Consider the following 22,338-nt stretch of genomic DNA (forward strand, 5'->3'; position numbering starts at 1 on the left):
TGCGTCTGCTTCACGGGGTGTCGAGAATAACAGGGAATCTGACGACGCAACGATGTTTTTATTATTTCCACGCAACACCAATAAACACAAAACTACATATGTTCCGCTGTAATAAAACACACACACATCACACGAGTGTTCATTGGACAACAGGTTGTACCGGTTGTCGCGTCCAGCCGCCGGCGGGAGCGGCAGCTCGGGCTATCTGCCGCGACAACGCAGAAGAACGGGGCTCGCGCAGGACACGTGAATGCAGCACACGTCATCGCGTTCCATCGCCGTGTTGTTGAAAAGATAAAATATATTTATTTACGACGCCAAACCAGAGGGGGGCGCTGTTCAACGTTGTAGTGACTTCAATATGTTGCAGCACAATATTTACATTCATAAACTGCATTATTGAAATTCACTCACTTTTATATTTTAATGTAACTCTCTTCGTAATAGAGTGACATATTATAATATATATAATTTATATATATTATGCAAAATATATGTATAAATATTATATATATATATATATATACTGTTGTATATTATATATACATATATATATATATATATATATATTATCAATATTACTTTTTATATGAATATAGTATAGTCTATATATATAAATATATTTATATATATATATATATATATATTATTGTGTATTTATTTAGATGTATATGTATTTCATTTGATATATTTATGTATGTATATTTATATTTGTAAACATATATATATGCATATTTATTTTATATTTATATACAATCTAATTTATATGTGTGTATGTGCATACATACGTGTTGTGTTATTTTATAACATGTTACAGCATGTGTTATTTTACCTACCTATGTTCTGTATGTGGTGCAATTTTTTTTTACCTGAATTCTTTGTATCTTACATTTTGTCAATAAAAAAAAACCTTTCTATTAGTGTGGAAGACACGTGTGACAAGTGTGTCATCAACGTGTAGCGGCCTCAGTGATGTCACCAGCGTGTAGCGGCCTCAGTGATGTCACCAGCGTGTAGCGGCCTCAGTGATGTCACCAGCGTGTAGCGGCCTCAGTGATGTCACCTGCGTGTAGCGGCCTCAGTGATGTCACCAGCAAGTAGCGGCCTCAGTGATGTCACCAGCGTGTAGCGGCCTCAGTGATGTCATCAGCGTGTAGCGGCCTCAGTGATGTCATCAGCGTGTAGCGGCCTCGGTGATGTCACGGTGAAGGTCAAACCAATCAAAGGGCAACAATCGTGTATGAAACCATTGTTTATACATGTTTGCGATACAAAATCAAAATTAGACAAACGTCAAGGAAACTGTAATAAGAACAAAATAAACATGTCGTGGTGTGAGATCTTCTCGTCACTTCTTCAGGGAGACCAGCCGCTGCTTCAGCAAGGAGATCTGCAGCTGAAGTTTTTCTCGCTCCAACAAGAGATTTTCCTTCTGCAGCGCCAACACATCACCCTGCAGGCGGTCTGTGAGGAGAGAACACACACACACACACACACACACACACACACACACACGCTTTTAAATAAGTAACACCTTTTAAGTGGAGTCAAATAGTTTAACAAGAGGTTTAAATTCCACGCGTTCCAGTAGGTCAGCTCCCGTCCCAGACGCCTCTCGCAGGACGGTCGGTGAATCGCAGCTCTGCTCTGACGGTTACCTGAAGCTCGCCCGGCCTCGACGCCGTCACACCTTTGGTGATTCTTCGCCATCCAGAAGGGCGGGGCTTCGCGTAGCTCCACCTCCACCGGGTAGTGGTCGCTGATTCTTAGGGCCTGCAGGAGGACGACGAACACTGAGTTATTGTTGCCACACACACAGACGAACACACACACACACCTAGAAGTGGCAGGACGTGTCGTCAGATTAGATCAGAGTCGCCTCACCATTTCCTCCGTCATGGAAAACTCCTCGTGGAAGTTGAACGGCTTGGCTGAGTCGGGCACGAAGGCCGCCAGCATGTCTTCTCCGTACACGACGATCCTGTTGTGCACAAAGTCACTCGTTCAGATAAACGCACACGCGCACGGCTCCTCTCCTCCTGGAATGGCATGAATGCGGTGGTGTGGGCGGCGCAGACGTGCCGGTCGTAGGAGCGGCGCTGTGACGTGCTGGACGCGGTGTCCACGTCGTCGCCGATCAGCCAGTGGAAATTCTTGTCGCTGCGGATGCGAATGTCCTTCATCTCGTCTTGGTTGACGTACGCTCGGTCGGCCTTGAAATCCCCCAGGATCATGATGTTCTGGAGGAAATCGGACAGGATAATTTTAGGGAGAATAACGGTGCTTAAAAGGCCTCCGTCAATAGACAGATCCACGCTGGAACATCACTCAAAGTTCAGAAACCACAGACTTGGTGTGACTTCTCTGTTGTAAGATACATATGCCCTGTTATGAATGTTGAACTGATTGAAAGCTCGACTTTCGGGTGTCACTGTTGGTCCACAGGGCCGTGGCTTGGCGGCATTAGCTTTACATCCTTTGGAAACATTGTTTCCTCAGTTCTGCCACTGGTAACACTTAAAGCACTTAAATGTCTCTTACTGACAGCATTTTGTAGTTTAACGTCATTAAAGTAACAGTACTTTATTGATTCTTGTAGTTGTAGGTTTGTCCTCACGGTTGAATTCACTTACTGTAAGTCTCTCTGGATGAAAGCGTCAGCTGAATGTCATGTTATTTGACGTAAAATGTCCCATAAAATCACCAATAGGGCACGTAGAGTCACCTACATGTCACATAGAGTCACCTAAATGTCACGTAGAGTCACCTAAATGTCACGTAGAGTCACCTAAATGTCACGTAGCGTCACCTAAATGTCATGTAGAATCACCTAAATGTCATGTAGAGTCACCTAAATGTCACATAGAGTCACCTAAATGTCACGTAGTCACCTAAATGTCACGTAGAATCACCTAAATGTCACGTAGAGTCACCTAAATGTTACGTAGAGTCACCTAAATGTCATGTAGAGTCACCTAAATGTCACGTAGAGTCACCTACATGCCACGTAACGTCACCTAAATGTCACATAGTCACCTAAATGTCACGTAGTCACCTAAATGTCACGTAGAGTCACCTAATTGTCACGTAGAGTCACCTAAATGTCACGTAGCGTCACCTAAATGTCACGTAGAATCACCTAAATGTCACGTAGAGTCACCTAAATGTCACGTAGTCACCTAAATGTCACGTAGAATCACCTAAATGTCACGTAGAGTCACCTAAATGTCACGTAGTCACCTAAATGTCACGTAGCGTCACCTAAATGTCACGTCGAGTCACTTAAATGTCACGTAGAATCAGCTACATGTCACATATCGTTGGCTTCCCAATGGGAAGGTGTCGGCCATGTTTTCTGCCCATGAGAGTACAGGAATGCACCGCTGTGTTGTGCGTCTTGTGTTGAAACTCAGTCCCGTTGTGCACGACTGACGTTGCACAATGAGCGTGAACGCCGCTTCGATCTTTGACTCCTGCTGTGACTGCGGGACACAAGCGAGGGACGCAACTCACATCCGTTTTCCACCTGTCTCGGACCGCCAGGAAGACCTCGTACAGCTCGTCCAGCTCTCTCTCGGTGTCCCACGGCGTGGCGTGGACCGGGATCAGCACCACGTCCTCCAGCACTGCGAACAGAAAGCGTTGCCCCGTCACCACACACATCTCACGGCCTGATGCCGTCCGACTGAACTAGAGGAACCTGCTCCTTTTGAGCCGCATGCCAAGCTAAATATTCCTTCAAACAAAGTCTCTGCACGGACACGTTCAGACGTGTCGCTGGACTGACCCGTGTTGCGCGGCTTGAAGTGCAGAACGTACGGCTCTCTGGCGAAAGCGTCCTCGTCGTCCACCTGGTCGTCCTCGTACTGGTAGCAGTCGATCAGGTCGACGACGTCGTCCCTTTCAGGCGAGACGATGAGACATCTTAGTGACGATGAAGGTGCGTCGGGTTGTGTCCATCTGATTTACTGTCACCAAATCTATGCATCACAAACTCTGTGATCAAACGTAAAGGCCATGTGTGTGTGTGTGGGCGTGTTTTGATCAATTATTTCTCCATATTTTCTATTTTTTAGTTGTATTTTCTAATTTTTTTTTCCTTTATATTGTCTGTTGGCTCTACTTTACTGTCACTTTCTTCATTACTATTGTAAACAGATCAACACACACACACACACACACACACACAAATATGTGTTCGCTGATCCCTGTACGTCATATCATGCACAAACTCCAATAAAGTATATTTAATTTGTTTTTAAAAGACATTTTAGTGCATCAGACGTGATTGGACCTCACCTGAACAGGAACAAGAACTGTTCCTTGTAGCGGTTCCTCCCCAGGCGGCTGCTGAGCTGCAGGGCGTAGTGATGGCTCGTGTTGGCTCTGACGGGACGGCAAAAAGGACGCGTACATATAGTACAACAACAACAACAACAACAAAAAGCTTTGCTTCATTCAGGGGAAAAAAGAAAGAGAAGTAAACTCACTTGTTTAGTTCTTTTAATAACGTTTTAACAGATGCTCCGCTCACGTCCACCACCTCCAGGATCACCACGATGTCGTACCGAGACACAATCTGCAGAAAACAAAAGCAACAAAAAAAAGACACAACGTTTTCTTTTGTTTTCTTTCATCTAAACCGCTGATTGCACCGGTATCCTGCAGGACTCATTTACACTTCAAATGATTTATTGTTCCTTTCTTGGCTGCGTTTCCAAAACTCAGCGCTGCTCTTTAGCTGCCATGTAGCTGCTCTTTAGCTGTACTTTAGCTGCTCTTTAGCTGCTATTAGCTGCTATGTAGATGCTCTTTAGCTGCTATGGAGCTGCTATGTAACTGCTCTGTAGCTGCTCTTTAGCTACTATTAGCTGCTCTTTAGCTGCTATGTAGCTGCTATGTAGCTGTTATGTAAATGCTCTTTAGCTGCTATCTAGCTGCTATGTAGATGCTCTTTAGCTGCTTTGTAGCTGCTATGTAGATGCTCTTTAGCTGCTATTAGCTGCTCTTTAGCTGCTTTGTAGCTGCTATGTAACTGCTCTGTAGCTGCTCTTTAGCTACTATTAGCTGCTCTTTAGCTGCTATGTAGATGCTCTTTAGCTGCTATTAGCTGCTATGTAGATGTTCTTTAGCTGCTATGTAGATGCTCTGTAACTGCTCTGTTGAGGCTATTTGCTGCTCTTTAGATGCTATTTGCTGCTATGTAGATGCTCTTTAGCCGCTCTGTAGTTGCTCTGTGCTGCTCTGTTGATGTTATTTGCTGCTCTGTAGCTGTGTAGCGCGTTACCTTGACCAGCGCTGACAGAACTTCTGGATCGGAGACCTTGGTCAGCCCAAACCTCTGCACGTTGAACGAGGCGATCTTCATGATCTGAGAAGAGCGAATACAGACATTTACATTCATGTCAAAATCAGTGTTGGTTTAAATAGAGACACACACACACACACACACACACACACACACACACACACACACACACACGCCTCCCTCACCTTGATGGCTGAACCTCCAGAACAAACTACACCTGGTTGTGTGAGAGGATTATTTTCTCTGTCATGTTTGTCTTGGAGCGAGGCGGCGATTGGCTGAAGGAGAGCGACGGTTTGAAAAGGAAGTTTGACACAAAGAAGACAGCCCAGTTCTGTCTTTGTGTCCACTCCAAGACGATGACATCACACCATGTCTGCTGGAACAACACCCACATTTAGACTCATAACACAACAACATATTTCACATACTTTACAGGTTTGAAATACTTTTTTATAATCTTAAGACGCCACAGACTAAACAATGAATGTGTAGTTTTATTTACTGCAAGAAAACCATGTTTCTCAACCCATGTGCCATTTAAAATACATTTTCTTACAAAATAACACATGTTGAGTCTAAATTAATTGAATATACTTAAAACCACTCTCCTACAAGGCTGGAACACTATGATGCTGTGTCAGTCTGTCACTAAGTAAACATAAAACAGGCAGAAATGGACAAATATTTGTTTCTGTCGGCGGCCTAAGGGCCGACTTCAAATATGAGGATGTAAATGAGAGAAGAAGAATATCTAATGTTAAGAATTAACAAACAAAACAAGGCAGAAATAGTAAAACATTGCTTTCTGTGACAAGATAGTATTATTACGCATTAAAGATGAAAAGCCGAGAGAGATAACAGCAGTTTTTACTCCAGGCTGAAACAACAGAAATGCTTTTGGAATTTAGTTTTGTGTTTGGTATCGTCTAAAGTTATGTCAAACAGTAATAATAATAATAATAATAATAATAATAATAGACTATCTTGGCTCGTTGTTGGGTGAAACTCAGCACGTTTGTGTAAAGAAACACAACGTTACGCTCTAGCAAAACCTCATTTTGTCATAAAACCAATCCATATTTCTCCTGATGTTATTTTTCAGTCTCATGATGGTTGATGGTCGACGTCTTCCTGGATCACAATTCCTGGCCGTCTGGATTCCATCTGAACGACACAAAACAATGCAACTTTTCTTTCTTCCCCCCCTGCGGGGGAGGCGGGTGGGAGGACACCCGCCGGACCGGTTCAGCCACACGCCGCCGCATAGCTCCACTATCGCGCCACACCCATCCACCCGCCTATAAAGCAGGACCTGGGAGATAAGACGACACACACACACACACACACAGTCACACACACACTGAGCTCAGAGCATCCCTGTCCTCCATCCAGCCGTGAGCATGAGTTTGAGGAGCCATCAGAGCAGCCGGCCCGGGCAGCGGAGGCCCTCGGGGGGCTTCAGCAGCGTCTCCCTGGGCTCCTACTCCATCCCCCGGCTCAGCGACCAGGCGGCGGGCCCCATCACCGCCGTGACCTTCAACCGCAGCCTGCTGGCCCCGGTGAACATCGACATCGACCCCGCCGTGCAGCTGGTCCGCAACCAGGAGAAGGAGCAGATCAAGGGTCTGAACAACCGCTTCGTCTCGTTCATCGACAAGGTGACGTTGGTTTCATTCACGCAGATATAAAAAACCCAGATGAGACGTCTTTGGCTAGAGGTCGACGCTTCCTCTTCGTGCCGCAGGTCAGATTCCTGGAGCAGCAGAACAAAATGCTGGAGACCAAGTGGACGCTGCTGGAGGGCCAGACCGCCGCCGCCTCCAACGTGGAGCCCATGCTGAAGGCCTACATCAGCAACCTGCAGAAGCAGCTGGACGTCATCGACGGCGACAAGCGCCAGCTGGACGCGGAGAACGGCGCCGTGCACAAGAGCGTGGGCGACTACAAGACCATGTGAGGACCGGCGGGCCGGCGGGCCGGCGGGCCGAGAGGTGAAGGCGGTCGTCGCCCGCACGAGACGTCATGTGACGCGATGTGTTTTTTTTGGGGACGTTTCAGGTTTGAGAAGGAGATCAACAAGAGGAACGAAGCGGAGATGGACTTCGTCTCGCTCAAAAAGGTACAGAGTGCCGTTACGATGGAGGACGGATGTGAGCGTCACGTTGATCTCTTTTGTATAAACTCATTATATTCACGTTTTTTATGCATTTTCTCTACTATCATTTTTCTTCTGGGCTTCAAAACTGTATTATCTTTTCTTAAGCTAACTGTAATCACTTTATTTTTGTATATTTTTCTCATGCTTGTTTTTTCTTTTTATAGGTTTTTAATGAACTTAACCTCCTTCACATGTTTCTTTGCATCTCATTATTTAATTGTAGCACTTGTTGTTTCTTTGTCGTTTGAGCTGCATTGTTCTGAGAAGTCATTGTTTTATTGGCCACACATTTAAAGTACCAGCATGTCTGAGGTGAGGTTGTTTGTTTGTTTGTTTGTTTGTTTGTTTGTTGCCTGCAGGACGTGGACGCCGGCTACATGTCCAAGGTGGATCTGGATGACCAGATTTCTTTCATCAGCAATGAATCTGACTTCTACACTTCTCTGTACGACGAGGTAATGCGACATGAAGTGACTCCGACGTGAGCAGAAACACACACAGCGTGTGAGGAGTGTGTCTTCTCACTGCCGCTGTGTTTGTTTTGTCATTTAAATAAATAAAACAGGAGCTGCGTGAGCTGCAGGAGAGCCTGAAGGAGACGTCTGTGGTGGTGCACATGGACAACTCCCGCGGCCTGAACATGGATCACATCGTGTCACAGGTCAAGGCTCAGTACGAGGACATCGCCGCGAGGAGCCGCGAAGAAGCCGAGAGCTGGCACAGGAGCAAGGTGGAGAGCTGCGGCGCTCGCCAGAAACTACAGCGGACGAGAATACCAGAAACCGGCCTCGTCAAACCTGACGCTCAATGACCTCCTGCGTTTCTCCTTCCAGTTGGACCAGAAGGCCGCCGAGGCAAACCAGTACGGAGACGACATGCGCAGCGCCAAGGGGCAAATATCTGAACTCCAGAGGATGGTGTCGCGCCTGCAGAACGAGATCCAGGCCGTGACGGCTCAGGTGAGAGAGGTTAACAGAGTCAAAGGATCAGTTGTTTGGTGTGAACGTGAGATGGATAACACGCCAAATGCTTCAAGCCTCGGGGGTTTGAAACCAGAAAAGTCAACTTTAGCGTGAGTAAGAGCGACACTTTTCAAGCTGTAAACATGAAGAACAAAAGAGGTCATTGCTGTTCACACAGCGACGTGACAGAAAACAGAAAGGTCAAGAAACACAGTTCCAATCCTCTCTTTGAACGAGGCAACCAGCCTGTATATTATTATTTGATTTTATTTATGTTTATGTATTTCCTTTTATGTATTATTATTGTGTTATTAATTGTTTATTATTATGTATTTATTTAAAATGTATTTATTGTATTTTATTTATTTAATTTAATTTATTTATATAAAATAAATTCAATGTATTTTATTTAATTTATATATTTAATTTTATGTATTTATTTAAAATGTATTTATTGTATTTTATTTCTTTTATATATTACATTTTTTCAAATTCATTTAAGTTATTTAATTTATTATTTTATTATTGATATTGTTTTTTTGGTATATTTTTTGTTTATCTTATGTTTATTTGTTGTGTTTTAGAGGACACACCTGGAGGGCCAGATATCCCAAGCGGACCAGCGCGGGGAGGGCGCCGTGCGGGACGCCAGGGCCCGCGTCGGGGACCTGGAGCTGGCTCTGCAGAGGGCCAAGCAGGACATGGCTCTGCAGGTCAAAGAGTACCAGGAGCTCATGAACCTCAAGCTGGCCCTGGACATCGAGATCTCCACCTACAGGAAGCTGCTGGAGGGAGAGGAGGAAAGGTGCGTCGCAAAGGAAAGCAGATCTCTGCAGTGTCGAGTCGTGAAGACAAAATAATACTGTAAGTCGCCGGCTGAAGGGTCATTTTTGAGGACTTATTTCTATTTGTTTTTACCTCGTGGTGATTTACAGTTTGAAGTCACAGAGGCTCCAATGAGTTTTAAAAAATAAAATATACATTCAGAATCTTTATTTATATATATATATATATATATATATATATATATATATATATATATATATATATATATATATATATATATATATATACACATATGTATATATATAAATATATATATTTGTTTTTAAATATTTGTTATATATTTGTTTTTAAATATTTATATTATATATACATATTTATACATATGTGTATATATGTATTGTATTCATTCATAGTTTATTTTTTTGTTTATCTTTATACATCTTTATTATACTTCATATATTTATTTTATTTTTGTAATTATATATATATATATATATATATATATATATATATATATATATATATATATATATATATATATATATATATATATATATATATATATATATATATACCTCTAATGTCCACAAGGGGGCCACACTGAGCTCTATCTACGCTCTAAAACAAACATACAGTCTTGCAGACTTTTGTAAGTTCATCTTAAGCGTTGCCAGAACATCAATGCTTACACTTTTATGTATTTTATTTGTTGTATTAACTTCCTGCTTCCTCCCTCACAGACTTGGACATGACTCCGTCGTCAACGTCCAGAGAGTGGACACCAAATGTAAGTACTTTTAAAACTGAAGATAACACTGTTTTGTTTTCACTCCTGTTCCTGCATTGTTTGTACGTGATATTTTCACTGTTGTCTCCTCGACAGCCACCAAAGTAAAGAACCAAAAGCTGCGCAGGAAAAGTGCAATCCTCATCAAGACAGTGGAGACTCATGACAGGATGTACTGAGGCCGCCAGCTGCATCACTGTGACCATTGAACTGTAAACAAATAACTGTGACCTTCAACCTCTTTGTAGCCTTCAACGAGCCAACTGCACCAATGAGCCACATGTGTATGTTTGTTTTTCCTTTTCTCCTCCAATACATATATATATATATATATATATATATATATATATATATATATATATATATATATATATATATATATATATATATATATCACATTGATTACTGTGTTACAATAAATACATTCTCAGCTGTATGATCATTTGTGTTACTTTTATTAGTAGTAATCAGGCAGCAACCTCTGGGTTAAGTGCCTTAAAGCTGCATTCTCTCTCCTGACCACCAGAGGGCGACTCCTATGGTTGTTTAGAAGTCTATATAAATGACTCTACTTCTCTCTTGATTTAATCCCTTTTGTAAACATTGTTTAAGTTCATGTCTTCTTCAATACTATATTATTTAAATATATAAACACTACGTTATGGTCCAGTTAGAGTCAAACTACACTATAAAGCAGCAGATAATTTAGGGTGGGGCTACACGGTGATTGACAGGTCTCTACCACAGCATTGTCCCCTCTATATTATATAGTATATATTTTCTCATATAATGGTGATTAACAGTTCACCTGTTCACCACATATTCTCTTTAATATAAAACGTTACTGAACAAAACTTCATATACTTCACAACCTACATGAACGTACTTTGATTCGGCGTGTATGAAAATCGCAAATAAACACAATAATGTGAGGAAACGGCGATTTTTAGATTAGGTAACCTACTAGCTAAACTACAGAAACATCTGTTGGTGTCGCAACAAACATGTCCGACGAGAAACAAAGAGACACAAGAGTTCCTGTTATGAAGCGCAAACTTGTTCGCGTGCAGGTAGGTTTTATGCGTTTTGAAATAGTTTTAAACAAATAAGTTCAACTGAACGTGCTGCAAAGCTGCCAGCAGTCGGCCATGTTTGTTTACAGTGACGTCACTGCGCTGGTCCCTGTACAGAAGGAAGAGACTCGGCTGGTTAAATGTGTGTTTGAGTCACTTCAAAAAGCAAATGCAGAGTTAAGTTGGATGTCATGTGGTCACACAGTTGAATGCGTTATTTTAGCATTTTGCTTCCTCTCACCCTTCAAGTATTAGTAGTTTATGAGGTAAATTGTACTATATTAGTCTAACATCTAAGTTCAAACCTGACATTAAAAAAAAGATATGATCAGTGTGTAAAATTATTATATATTAAAAACATATTAAATACACATTAAATTATACAACTTAATAAATACAAGTAGTGAAAACAATGTTTCTTCTATTTAATCCAATTCTGTGGTTGTTTGCTGCTTTTATTTAGAAACCGGAAGTGCGCATTCATCTACGTCCGGTGTAGATCGGTGTTTACATGAGACGTCAGCGTGCTAATCGGCTGACTGTACGGTCCATAATAAGTCAGACCCGGTATCGAGAGCTGGAGTCAGACGTTTAGCTGAACCGGAAGTTTGATGCTAATGCTAGTGCTAATGCTAACTTGGACCAAAAGGTTCTGCAATAAGAAAACTATATACAAACGAGGCATTATTTACTGCTAACTTATGGGGAATTCAGGAGAAAATCTAAAGATGCAAATAGACAAAGGCGTAACAAAAACACCTTAATGTGTTTTTGGGATGTTTTCTTTCCACTTGTCTGGAAGTATAGTCTGAAAGTATTCCATGCACTGATACAAAATGTATTCATAAGCGTTAAATAATATCTGTTACTGAATTCCCATGTGGATAATACAAACACCCTGCAGAATGTAACACAATGGAAATACTAAATAAATCAAAAATATGAACACGTTTTCTCGGTTTTATTTGAATCCAGACATGAAAATGGAGCAAAGAGACGCAAGAACACAAGTTGAATGAGCAAAACAAATGAATGAACCTAACTGCACTGCGACGACAGACCGGAGGGGCTTCTCCATCGCATGTTCTGAGGCACGTGGACACTACGGGTGCTGGAGGATAACACCCTGCTCATGACGCAGAAAAGGTGACAGCGAGTACTGATGCAGAGAAATCTCACAGGTTCATTGGAATGTAGACAACAACGTAAGGCCATTGTACTGCAACTGCAAAACAAAGCAGGATACCTCAAACTAAATGTTTCTAACCGCTAGACTGAACAGTTCATTATTAGACTAAATGCATTTCCTGTTCCCCTCTTTCGTCATCATTTATTGCCGGAATGAACATGAAAAAATAACAACGATTTCCTGCAAACCGTGTCAATGTAGAACGTCGCGACAACCTGTGCATTGAAGTATTGAATGTTCCAGCTCTGCAGGTCAGGACAGATCCCAGCTTCACGTCCCATGAGAGCTCTTCAGATTGTCTTTCACAGTAACAACTACAGCTATGTTTCAAATACACCTTTATTCATCAACATCAAAAATAACCTTATTTACATTGTTGCTTATACATCATATATTTGAAAGATATTTTTTCCTCTTGGGTAGTAAAATACTTCAGTCTAGTGCTCGGGCGTACAGTTAAGTGCTCTGTTATGGAATTAAGGTCTATTTGTTATACGAGATCTGCGGTTCATGCCAAGCTCACGTGGTGCCAAGCTGTGCAGCGTTAACATATTTTACATATCAAACAGTCTCAATTGATTCAATGCAACGGATTTCAATTTAACGTTCTCAGTCAAATCCTGTAAAAAAATGCAGTCGAGAGGCTTTTAATCGGACGTCGCTATCGATCGCAAAAGCTTTGAAACAACAGGATGAGACCGACGCCCGAACCTCGCTGTGACGTTCAGGGACAGCTGAAAGCCTCAGCGATGGTTTCCCCCCCCACGAGCGAGTGTCCGCATGTCTGGATGTTTTTTTTAACCGCCCGCCTATTTATGCAACCGGCTTCACATCAACATACGAGGGAGCACGGAGGACGACGACAGCACGTTACGAGCCTAGAGATTGACATCTGTTGCTGAGTCACTATGATGCCGGTAAGACGCTACAGAGTTCACCCACATAATGTGTCTACAGAACCGTAAAAACAGCACGGAAGCAACCGAGGTCACGTATGGCACATCTTTACATCACAAAGCATTATGGAAATATGGAAGACAGCAAAGAAACTCTATGAAAGCAATGACATTTGTTTTTTTGTGTTTTTTCCTTCACAGAAATAATAGAAACGGGAGCTACAGACGCTTAGCGCCACAAGAGGCTTTTTACCCTTCAAGCGTATGGACATGAATGTGTCACACATTGATTGATACCAGTGTTATGCAGGTGTGTGTGTGTGTCTGTGTGTGTCTGTGTGGTCGCGAGAAAGAGATGGAAAGATGTATCAGTGCTTTGTCTCCCAGCTCCCCCGTCAGAGTGAAAGGTTTGCCATATTTGATCCACAAACAGTTGTTAAACCCTTCAACAAGTAAAAAAGGCAACTGTCCTTTTTAGGTCTTCACCGAGAGGAACTTTTAAATGTTCCCTCTTCTGATCTGTATTTATTTCAGGCAGTTCATCGATCGTCCTTTTGCTAATTTAGTTGAAGTCTTGGTCAGGAACGGTATTCGGTAAATGGGTTTTGTTTGAAGTCATTGGTCCTGGTGTCCGGGATCGGGTTCATAGATCTATGATTTCACTGTTGACGCTGGCCGAGTCGTCCTGCCGGCTGACCTCCAGGTAACTCCGAGACCCCGCCGGCCTCCCGGCCCTCCCCCGCACCCTGTCCGAGTCCGGCGTGATGAACGGCCGCGTGTCGTCCACGCCGTCCTCCCCCAGATTCCCCGTGGATGTCCTGGAGGGCCGCAGCGACACGGGGCAGGACACCGAAGAGGGCACGCTCCCCGACTCGTTGCCGGCCCAGCGGTGACCCTGGTGGGAGGGCGTAGGGGGAGCGGTCACCTGCCTGCTGGGCACGCTGCTGAGAACGCTGCCCCCCAGTGGCATGGAGGACTCCGTCGCGGCGTCGCTGCTCTCGGAGAGCATCTGGGGATCGCTGTTCCTGCGGAGCCAAGGACCCGGGCTGACCCCTGACCCCGGGGAGGGGGACCGCGAGGTCAGGTTCAGGGGCTGAAACAGGCTTCCTCCTCCGAACAGGTGCTCCCTGTTCAGGGCCTCGTCGATGCTGCGGGTCAGGTTAATGGGAGACGGGGGCCGCAAGTCAAACTCATAAAAAGACAGGGAGGTGTCCCTGTCCGGATCCAGACTGCCGCTCACTGAGCGCTGCGGGGGCCGACCCAGCGCCTGCAGCCTCAGCAGGGAGCCCGTGGAGCCGTCGGACGGGCCTCGTTCTGCGGAGCGGCCCCGATGGTTTCGTCCCCGGTTGCTGTCTTTGACGCAGCGGGGCTGGGCGCTGACCAGCTCGTGGTTCTGGTTCCTGATCAGACTCTTGCTGATGTCCGCCCCAGGGCGCTCCTGGCCAGTCCAGTTGTTCGGCACCTCCCCAGGTCCTCCTCCTCCTCCTCCTCCTGCCAACCCGTTGCTTTCGGACTTTCGACAGGGCTTCCCCGTCAGGCTCTGGACTATCTTGGACCAGCAGGTGTGTCTTTGAGGGGAGTCTGTGGATTGTCCAGGGATCGGCAGGTCTCCCGCCGCTCTGCCATCCGGCCCACCTTCCTCCCGTCCGTGGCGACGTTGAGGCCTCCAGAACACCCAGGAGGCCAGGAGCAGAAGGGAGAACCCCCAGGCCAGCTCCAGGAGCCGGGCCCAAAAGTGCACCACCCACCACCCCCAGTTGAAGCGCGTCCAGTTTCCCAGCAGTCCGTAGAGCCACAAGGTGGCGTGAACATGCAGCCCGCAGCACAGCGAGCCCAGGACCGCGCACACCGCCAGCACTCTCCCCAGAATCACGCCCGTCCTCCTGCTGCCCGTCCAAGCCTTCCTCCCGGCCTCCTCGGGGACTCCGGGGCGGGGAACCGAAGAGCAGCGTATGCGCGGGAACACGTAGCAGAGGAAGCCGAGGCAGAGCGCCAGGCCCCAGCACAGGGACAAGACCTGCAGGGTGACGGGCACCACGGGGGACAGCGCCGGGGACAGCAGGTCGGCCGCCAGCAGCAGCGTGCACTGCAGCACGGCCAGCACGGCCACCAGGGGGGGGCGCTCCAGAGGGGAAGGCAGCGCGCTGACTCCCGCCACCCTCAGGGCCAGCAGGGCCAGGGCGGCCTGCGTCCACACCAGCAGGTGCAGGGGCAGGTTGTAGAGCGCCGTGACCGCGGGGCGAGGAATCAGCTTGCGGGTGCCGTAGGGGTCGATCAGAAAGAAAGCGGCCCGGAGGCCCCCGGCCAGAAACAGCAGAGCGTTGGCGAGGGCGAGAGCGCCCCGATGGGGGCAGTTCGCCCCGGGGGACAAGGTGAGGCCGAGCGCCGCGCCGGCAAACAGCAGCAGGAAGAGACTCGCCGAGCCGTAGACGTGCAGCTCCCAGGCGAACGCCAGCGTCCGGCTCAGATCGCCCCAGTAGAGGAGTGTGCCGTTAGGGGAGGGCGGGGCGTCGAGAGAGGGCGCCGGGCCGGACGTGGAGGGGGGGGCTTGGTGAGGGTGTCCCAGGAGGACGGAGCGGTTCCTCTGGGCGACTCCAGCCTGATACGTGGGGCTCAACCTCGTGCGGGCGACGGGCACGACGCCGGTGGCGAGGACGGAAGAGGTCCCTACAAAAAAGAGAATAGAAAAATGTTAAAAGTGGAACTACTATCCATTTTATTGGTCGAAAAAGCAGAGCTTCAGAATAAAAAGTAAATGCAATACCACACAGAGCCACTAGAGGGAGGTAGCTCACCGTCAGAGACCGTCATCTCTGCACACACACACACACACACACACACACACACACACACACACACACACACACACACACACACACACACACACACACACTGTCCCAGCTCTACACATGAAGTATGAAATATGAAGGTCTAATAACACTCGATTCTCTCTGTCTCTCTGTCTTTTGATGCATGCAGTTTGCTCAAGGGCACTCCACCCTCTCCTCCTTCACAACCCTGGAAACACCCACAGCATCATTATCACGGGGCCATCCATCACTGGGGCGTTTTTACTTTTAACTACTCAAATGTTGAGATAAGCATGCGGAGCAAAAACATAAATAACATATTGAGCATCATATATATATATATATATATATATATATATATATATATATATATATATATATATATATATATATATCATATGACATTGGGAATGATGGGGCATCAGGGAACTGAGGGGGAAAAGCTTCAGCCTCGAAATTATTTCTCATAAACCTTTAAACTTTTATTTTTGATGGACACGATCAGCCACGAGGAGGACGCTAAACCTGTCCTCCATGTCCATAAAGCTGACACAACGAGTCATGATTCACTCCAACATGTGTTTCACATCCTGCCTCCCTCCGATAACACACACACACACTTTCACTTTCAGACTCACACTGGCGAGCTGCATACGGATCACAGACACACTTCTTTATTTATATAAAGATATGTTTTACTTCCTTCCCTCAAACCTCTTTCTTCTCCTCCTCCTCCTCCTCCTCCTCCTCCTCACAGGAGCGAGGTCCAGACACATTCCAGATGTGCCGATCACGTTTCACAGCTGGATGCACTTACCCCTTACCCTTGAGTTTTCCCTTTTATGAAACCCTGCTTACGCTGCTTTAAATGTCCTACACGGTGCAATGAACAAAAAAATAAACGTTGTTTTCCATCTCGTATGACACCCGACACACATGTGGACCCATTTTTTCATACATTTGGACGGCGGATACAAGCGACAAATTAGACTACGGCACCTGGGAAGGTTCATCATCCTTCAATGCCAGACGTTAAAAACAGTTCTAAATACTCCATACTCCAAATTTCCATGACTTTAAACCAAATATCCATGACATTGAACTAAATTTCTATGACTTGGGGGCTACGTTACCCCATTTTACCAGCACATAGCCTCACTAGCTAACCTAAACTGACCCGGTCACATTCCTGTAGTTAGCAGCACATAGCCTCACTAGCTAACCTAAACTGACCCGCTCACGTTCCTGTAGTTAGCAGCACATAGCATCACTAGCTAACCTAAACTGACCCGCTCACGTTCCTGTAGTTAGCAGCACATAGCATCACTAGCTAACCTAAACTGACCTGCTCACGTTCCTGTAGTTAGCAGCACATAGCCTCACTAGCTAACTTAAACTTACCCGGTCACGTTCCTGTAGTTAGCAGCACATAGCCTCACTAGCTAACCTAAACTGACCTGGTCACGTTCCTGTAGCTACTAGCACATAGCCTCACTAGCTAACCAAAACTGACCCGGTCATGTTCCTGTAGTTAGCAGCACATAGCCTCACTAGCTAACCTAAACTGACCCGGTCACGTTCCTGTAGCTACTAGCACATAGCCTCACTAGCTAACCTAAACTGACCCGGTCACGTTCCTGTAGCTACTAGCACATAGCCTCACTAGCTAACCTAAACTGACCCGCTCACGTTCCTGTAGTTAGCAGCACATAGCCTCACTAGCTAACCTAAACCACCCTGGTCACGTTCCTGTAGCTACTAGCACATAGCCTCACTAGCTAAACTAAACTGACCCGGTCACGTTCCTGTAGTTAGCAGCACATAGCCGCACTAGCTAACCTAAACTGACCCGGTCACGTTCCTGGAGTTAGCAGCACATAGCCTCACTAGCTAACCTAAACTGTCCCGGACACGTTCCTGGAGTTAGCAGCACATAGCCGCACTAGCTAACCTAAATTAACAACTATTTCTGCGTTACACTTGTTGTGGAAGTCTCTCAAACGTGGGAACATCCAGCGCTCCGTGTCTGGGTTCATAATATTATCCGTAGTCGCACACAGCTCCGACTCCTTTCGCTTTCGCAGCTCAGGGCTAATTTTTTGCCGGAGTTGAAATATTTCATCTTATTGCTTTTGCAAAAAAGCGGAATTGCAAAAAAGCAAATACTGGCAACGCTTTTTCGCGTCATTTGCCTCGTCGGGCGAAAATTCCGCTTTTTCGCAACCATTCGCATCTGTGCATTGACTTGACATGTAATCTACTGGTGTGAACATTTAGCAACTCTTCTGGTGTGAACACAGCATAATCCTATTTATTGTTTGAGTTGTGTTTATTATATATATATATTATTGTAGCGCTGATCTATATGTTTAATTTGATGTTTTTTGGGGATTTGTATCTTGTGGCCTCACATAAAAAGACTCAACGGGCTATTCAGGTGTTAGTTGATTCTGGGAAGTTGATTCACCTGAACCAAAAACAACAACCTCATCCATTGAGTTACTGATGTGTTGTTTCCAATGTAGGTCTATGAGAGGAAAAGTATTTGCAGGATCTGGCGCTGCGTTGTCTGACAGAGAAACAGCCGATAGAGCTGCTCACAGCACAGAGCAGCAGGAGCTCCATGTATGGACACGGTGAGGGTTGAAAGAGTCAAGACGGCGAGCAGAAAATGATCATATGCCGATTATGTCGACATGTGTTTTTAAGGAGTGGTCATAAAAGTGATGGGTTGGTGAGCAAGGAGAGAAAGCTTTCACGCTGTAAATATGTGGGATCCGAATAACACGCCTCTGACAATAACAGATTTTTGACTTTTAATCCAATTTATATGACTTTAAACCACATTTTCATGACTTTTAACGACATTTTCATGACTTTAAACCAAATTACCATGTCTGAACCACGTATCTAGCTTGTCTCTATGCATCTATCATGATATATGGACCCAAAGTGTTATGTATATATATTTAAAAGATATACAGAACAAAAGGTTATGTCCATGGCTGTAGGCCTTTAAGAAGACGACCTTCTTTAAAAGTGTTTAAAAGTCCTTCATATGTTGTTCTGCTGGTCTCTAAGAGACCGGCTCGCTCGGCCCATGTGTCATGCTTTTTCCTTTTTCCATCCACGTTTTTTCCTCCTCTCCCCTCCCTCCATCCCTCCCTCCATCCCTCTCTCCATCCCTCCCTCCGTCCCGTCTCCGTGCATCTGGTTTTCATTACCGCTCCCTGCACTTCTGTACCTTTCTTCCATCACACTTTCACTCGCCATGGACTCTCATCCCTGTCTCTTCCTCCGGCGCTGCTCTCCTCTCCAGGATCTCTTTGCATGGCTGAGCTTCTTTTCCTCTCCTGACCTTCTTCTCATCCCTTCTTCCCTCGCTGTGTCTACCTCACACAACTACCACCCTGCTTTTCCACGGAAAGGTTCCCCCCCTCCCACACTCCTTTGAAGCGTTTCCCGGATACTTCCAGTAAAACAGATTCCAGCTGCACAAATAATTCCATTTTAAATCATCAGACAGGATTAAAAAGGACAAAACGAGACCTTCATTTCCCTACCTGTCCCCGCCGGCTGTGCCGTGGTGCCGGCTGTGTTTCGTCCCGTTTGAGCCGTTTGGTTTGGGCGCCGTGTTGTTTTGGAGGACGCTGTCGCGGCCTCCCGCGTGGTGGGAAGCGAGCTGGCGGTCGCTCGCTGTGTCATGGTGTTTAGCGGCTGTTTGTCGCTTACAGCGGGTTTGGAGGATGTCGAGGGAGTAGAAGTATCTCCGATGGTGGACGGAGAGCTCGCTGTCAGTTTGCCTACAGGATGGTGGAGAAGAGACGTGTGAAGAGGTTTGAAGACCTCGACAGCTGCTGCCATGATCCAACACAGGGTCTCACATTCTGACCAACGGACCTCCAGGACTATTCCATGACGTGAACCACATTTTCATGACTTTAAACCAACTTTCCATGACTTTAAACTAAATTTCCATGACTTTTAATCAAATGTCCATTATTTTAAACCACATTTATATGACTTTTAACCAAATTTCCATCACCTATAACCAAATTTCCATGACTTTCAATCACATTTATATGACTTTTAACCAAATTTCCATGACAAATGTTAGGATCTGTTTTTATAGCCGTCTGAATATTGAAAATTGTGACATTATGAATATCATTATGTCATTGAAGCTGACTTTGAAGTCAATTTTCTCCAAACCTGTACATGTACATGTGCATGGCAGAGGTCCGTCTGAACAAGACTGCATTGTAATTTCACTTTACATGTTTACGGTTCCGTTTTTTTAGCCCTTTGAATATTGGAAATTGTGAAGTTATGAATATCATTTTTACTTGTAAGCTGACTTTGAAGTCAATTTTCTCCAAAGCTGTACAGTAAAATCTCAAGGCCATGGCAGAGGTCCCACTGAACAAGACTGTGTTGTAATTTTACTTTACAAATGTTAGGATCTGTTTTGGTAGCCGTTTTAATATTGGAAATTGTGAAGTTATGAGTATCATTATTACATGTAAGCTGACTTTAAAGTCATTTTTCTCCATCTAACTTACTTCGGTTTCACTCGCGTATGAGCGTTAGGACTGTTCTCATGTGTTTCTGTTGATACATCGGGTTGTGGGCACGTTTCCATTGACACACTTGTCAATAATCTCCTTTAGCTTTTTCGCCGAGTGAAAGTCAACGTCTTTCACTTGCACAAAGGGAACTGTGGATGGAAACTTGGGAGGAAGCCATGAACATGGCAACTCCGTCGGGCGACGTCTGCCTTTACTCTGTGATTCATTTCAAGGTAAAATAAAACACTGGCTACATGGGAACAGCACTCAGACACACGGAGAATAGTATGAACCCAGATACGGAGAATAGTATGAACCCAGATACGGAGAATAGTATGAACCCAGATATGGATGTTCTGACACTTGTTTTATTTGTGGTATTTCCACAACAAGCATGCCGCAGAAATAGTTGTTTATGTCTCATGGTCGATAGCGGAAATGAAAACTGTTTTACAGGAACGTGACCGGGCTATGTGATGATGGTAACTACGGGTAACGGGACTCAAGCCGCGCCGGCTTTCCATCGCAACTGGTTGCGAAAAAGCGAAAAACGAGTTAACCACATACCGTGTCGAGCGAGTAAAATCAGGGAAACAAGCGTTAGGCTTTTGGTGTGAACACGGCATAAGCCTGCAGACTTTTGTACGCCTTGAAACTTTCCTGTGTGTAAAAACTCGTCTCCAGTACGCAAAATCCAAAGCGAAATCCATTGCGTATTAGTTTGATTAAAAGAATAAATATTTATATAGATGCTGCTGATATTTTGAGCCTCTTTCTTTAAAAAGCAGATTCATTATTTCAAACTCAGCGTGAATGAATGTCATGAACACATGAATATAACACGTTTATAAGACTTTTACTACACTTTTGGGACTTTTCCAGGCCTGGAAATAACCATTTTAAAACTCCAATATGACTCTTCCAGGTTTTCCGTGACGTAAGAACCCTGCAACACATTTGATTTCTCACCTGCCGGCGCGGCGGTCCGAGGCGGCGTCCATGCGGTGGACGACGGCGGGGCTTCGCTCTCTGTCCGCGGCGTCGTGGAGATTATACCGGCCGTCGTGAGCGCCAACGGGGGCGGCCTCGTGGTCCGGGCGTCCGGCGTCGTCGTTTTTACGTCCAAAACAGTCGACATCGCCGTCTGCGCCTGAGGCCGATACTGAGCCATTTCATCCGCCGCCGTCGACCGAGGAACGGGCGACCCCTCGGTCGCGGGTGTCACCGACGGAACGCCACCCGATCCAAACTCCCGCAAGTCACCATCCGCCGTCTCGTTGAGCGACACTTCCTCTGGACGTCCTGCCGCTGGCGCCGGTGCCGGCTTGTCAGAAGCAGACTCAGCGGCAGCGGCGGCGGCGGAGGCCAACGTGGGCAGAGGAGGAGTGGAGCCTTTTGTTGTAGCATATCCCTTCAGCGAAGCCCTGCTCAAGGCCAAACTAGCGGTATCGGTCCTGGGCCTGGAGGCCGTGGGGTGAGATAGAATCGGCCCGCTGCTGAGGTTCTGCGTGGAAAGAGCGGCTATGAAAGGAGGCGTGGCCTGAGCGGTCGGGCGAGGCGTTCTCCTCCACGGTTGCGCTGCGCTCGCAGTCGTCAGTCGACCTCCGACTGTCGCTCTGACGGGCACGTCGCTGCGCCCTCGGGCAGGCAGAGAGGGCCAGAACCGAGCCGTCGGCTTGGTCGGTGGAGGCGACGCATGGGTCGGCAGGTCCGGCTGAGAGAACGAGGGGGAGGAGCCAATGATGGTCTGCGAGACTGTGGGGTGGAGGATGGAGAGGAGGAAGCCCAGGAAGAGGAG

General features: G+C 45.8%; 3 protein-coding genes across 3 annotated transcripts in view; 1 reads left to right on the plus strand and 2 right to left on the minus strand.

The window, feature by feature from the left end:
- Window positions 1-1,317: 1,317 nt before the first annotated feature.
- Window positions 1,318-5,557, minus strand: LOC137800045 (deoxyribonuclease-1-like). The gene is made up of 10 exons (XM_068597042.1): window positions 5,494-5,557; window positions 5,288-5,371; window positions 4,491-4,579; window positions 4,300-4,386; window positions 3,788-3,900; window positions 3,514-3,626; window positions 2,083-2,240; window positions 1,885-1,981; window positions 1,659-1,773; window positions 1,318-1,464 (listed from the first exon to the last, which is right to left on the minus strand). Exons 2-10 carry the CDS (start codon window positions 5,366-5,368, stop codon window positions 1,349-1,351), a joined length of 969 nt encoding a protein of 322 aa, XP_068453143.1. The 5' UTR covers window positions 5,369-5,371; window positions 5,494-5,557; the 3' UTR covers window positions 1,318-1,348.
- On the plus strand, window positions 1,408-10,272 carry LOC137800044 (intermediate filament protein ON3-like). Its single transcript, XM_068597041.1, has 10 exons — window positions 1,408-1,462; window positions 6,704-6,969; window positions 7,056-7,264; window positions 7,370-7,430; window positions 7,829-7,924; window positions 8,035-8,199; window positions 8,303-8,428; window positions 9,016-9,236; window positions 9,958-10,004; window positions 10,101-10,272. The coding sequence occupies exons 2-10, from the start codon at window positions 6,712-6,714 to the stop codon at window positions 10,181-10,183; spliced, it is 1,266 nt and encodes a 421-aa protein (XP_068453142.1). The 5' UTR covers window positions 1,408-1,462; window positions 6,704-6,711; the 3' UTR covers window positions 10,184-10,272.
- A 1,730-nt stretch (window positions 10,273-12,002) lies between these two features.
- Window positions 12,003-22,338, minus strand: part of LOC137799910 (proline-rich transmembrane protein 3-like) — a 17,895-nt gene continuing 7,559 nt past the window's right edge. Inside the window, exons 2-4 of the mRNA XM_068596777.1 lie at window positions 21,510-22,338; window positions 19,536-19,775; window positions 12,003-15,829 (exon numbers count right to left, since the gene is read on the minus strand). The exon at window positions 21,510-22,338 is cut by the window's right edge and continues 89 nt beyond it. Coding sequence (XP_068452878.1) covers window positions 13,806-15,829; window positions 19,536-19,775; window positions 21,510-22,338 — 3,093 coding nt within the window. The 3' untranslated portion in view covers window positions 12,003-13,805. The remainder of the gene's footprint in view (window positions 15,830-19,535; window positions 19,776-21,509) is intronic.

This window comes from Clinocottus analis, unplaced genomic scaffold (genome assembly GCF_023055335.1).
Source record: "Clinocottus analis isolate CAN_PGR_092001 unplaced genomic scaffold, fCliAna1.0.p SCAF_4, whole genome shotgun sequence".
Classification (NCBI taxonomy): domain Eukaryota; kingdom Metazoa; phylum Chordata; class Actinopteri; order Perciformes; family Cottidae; genus Clinocottus; species Clinocottus analis.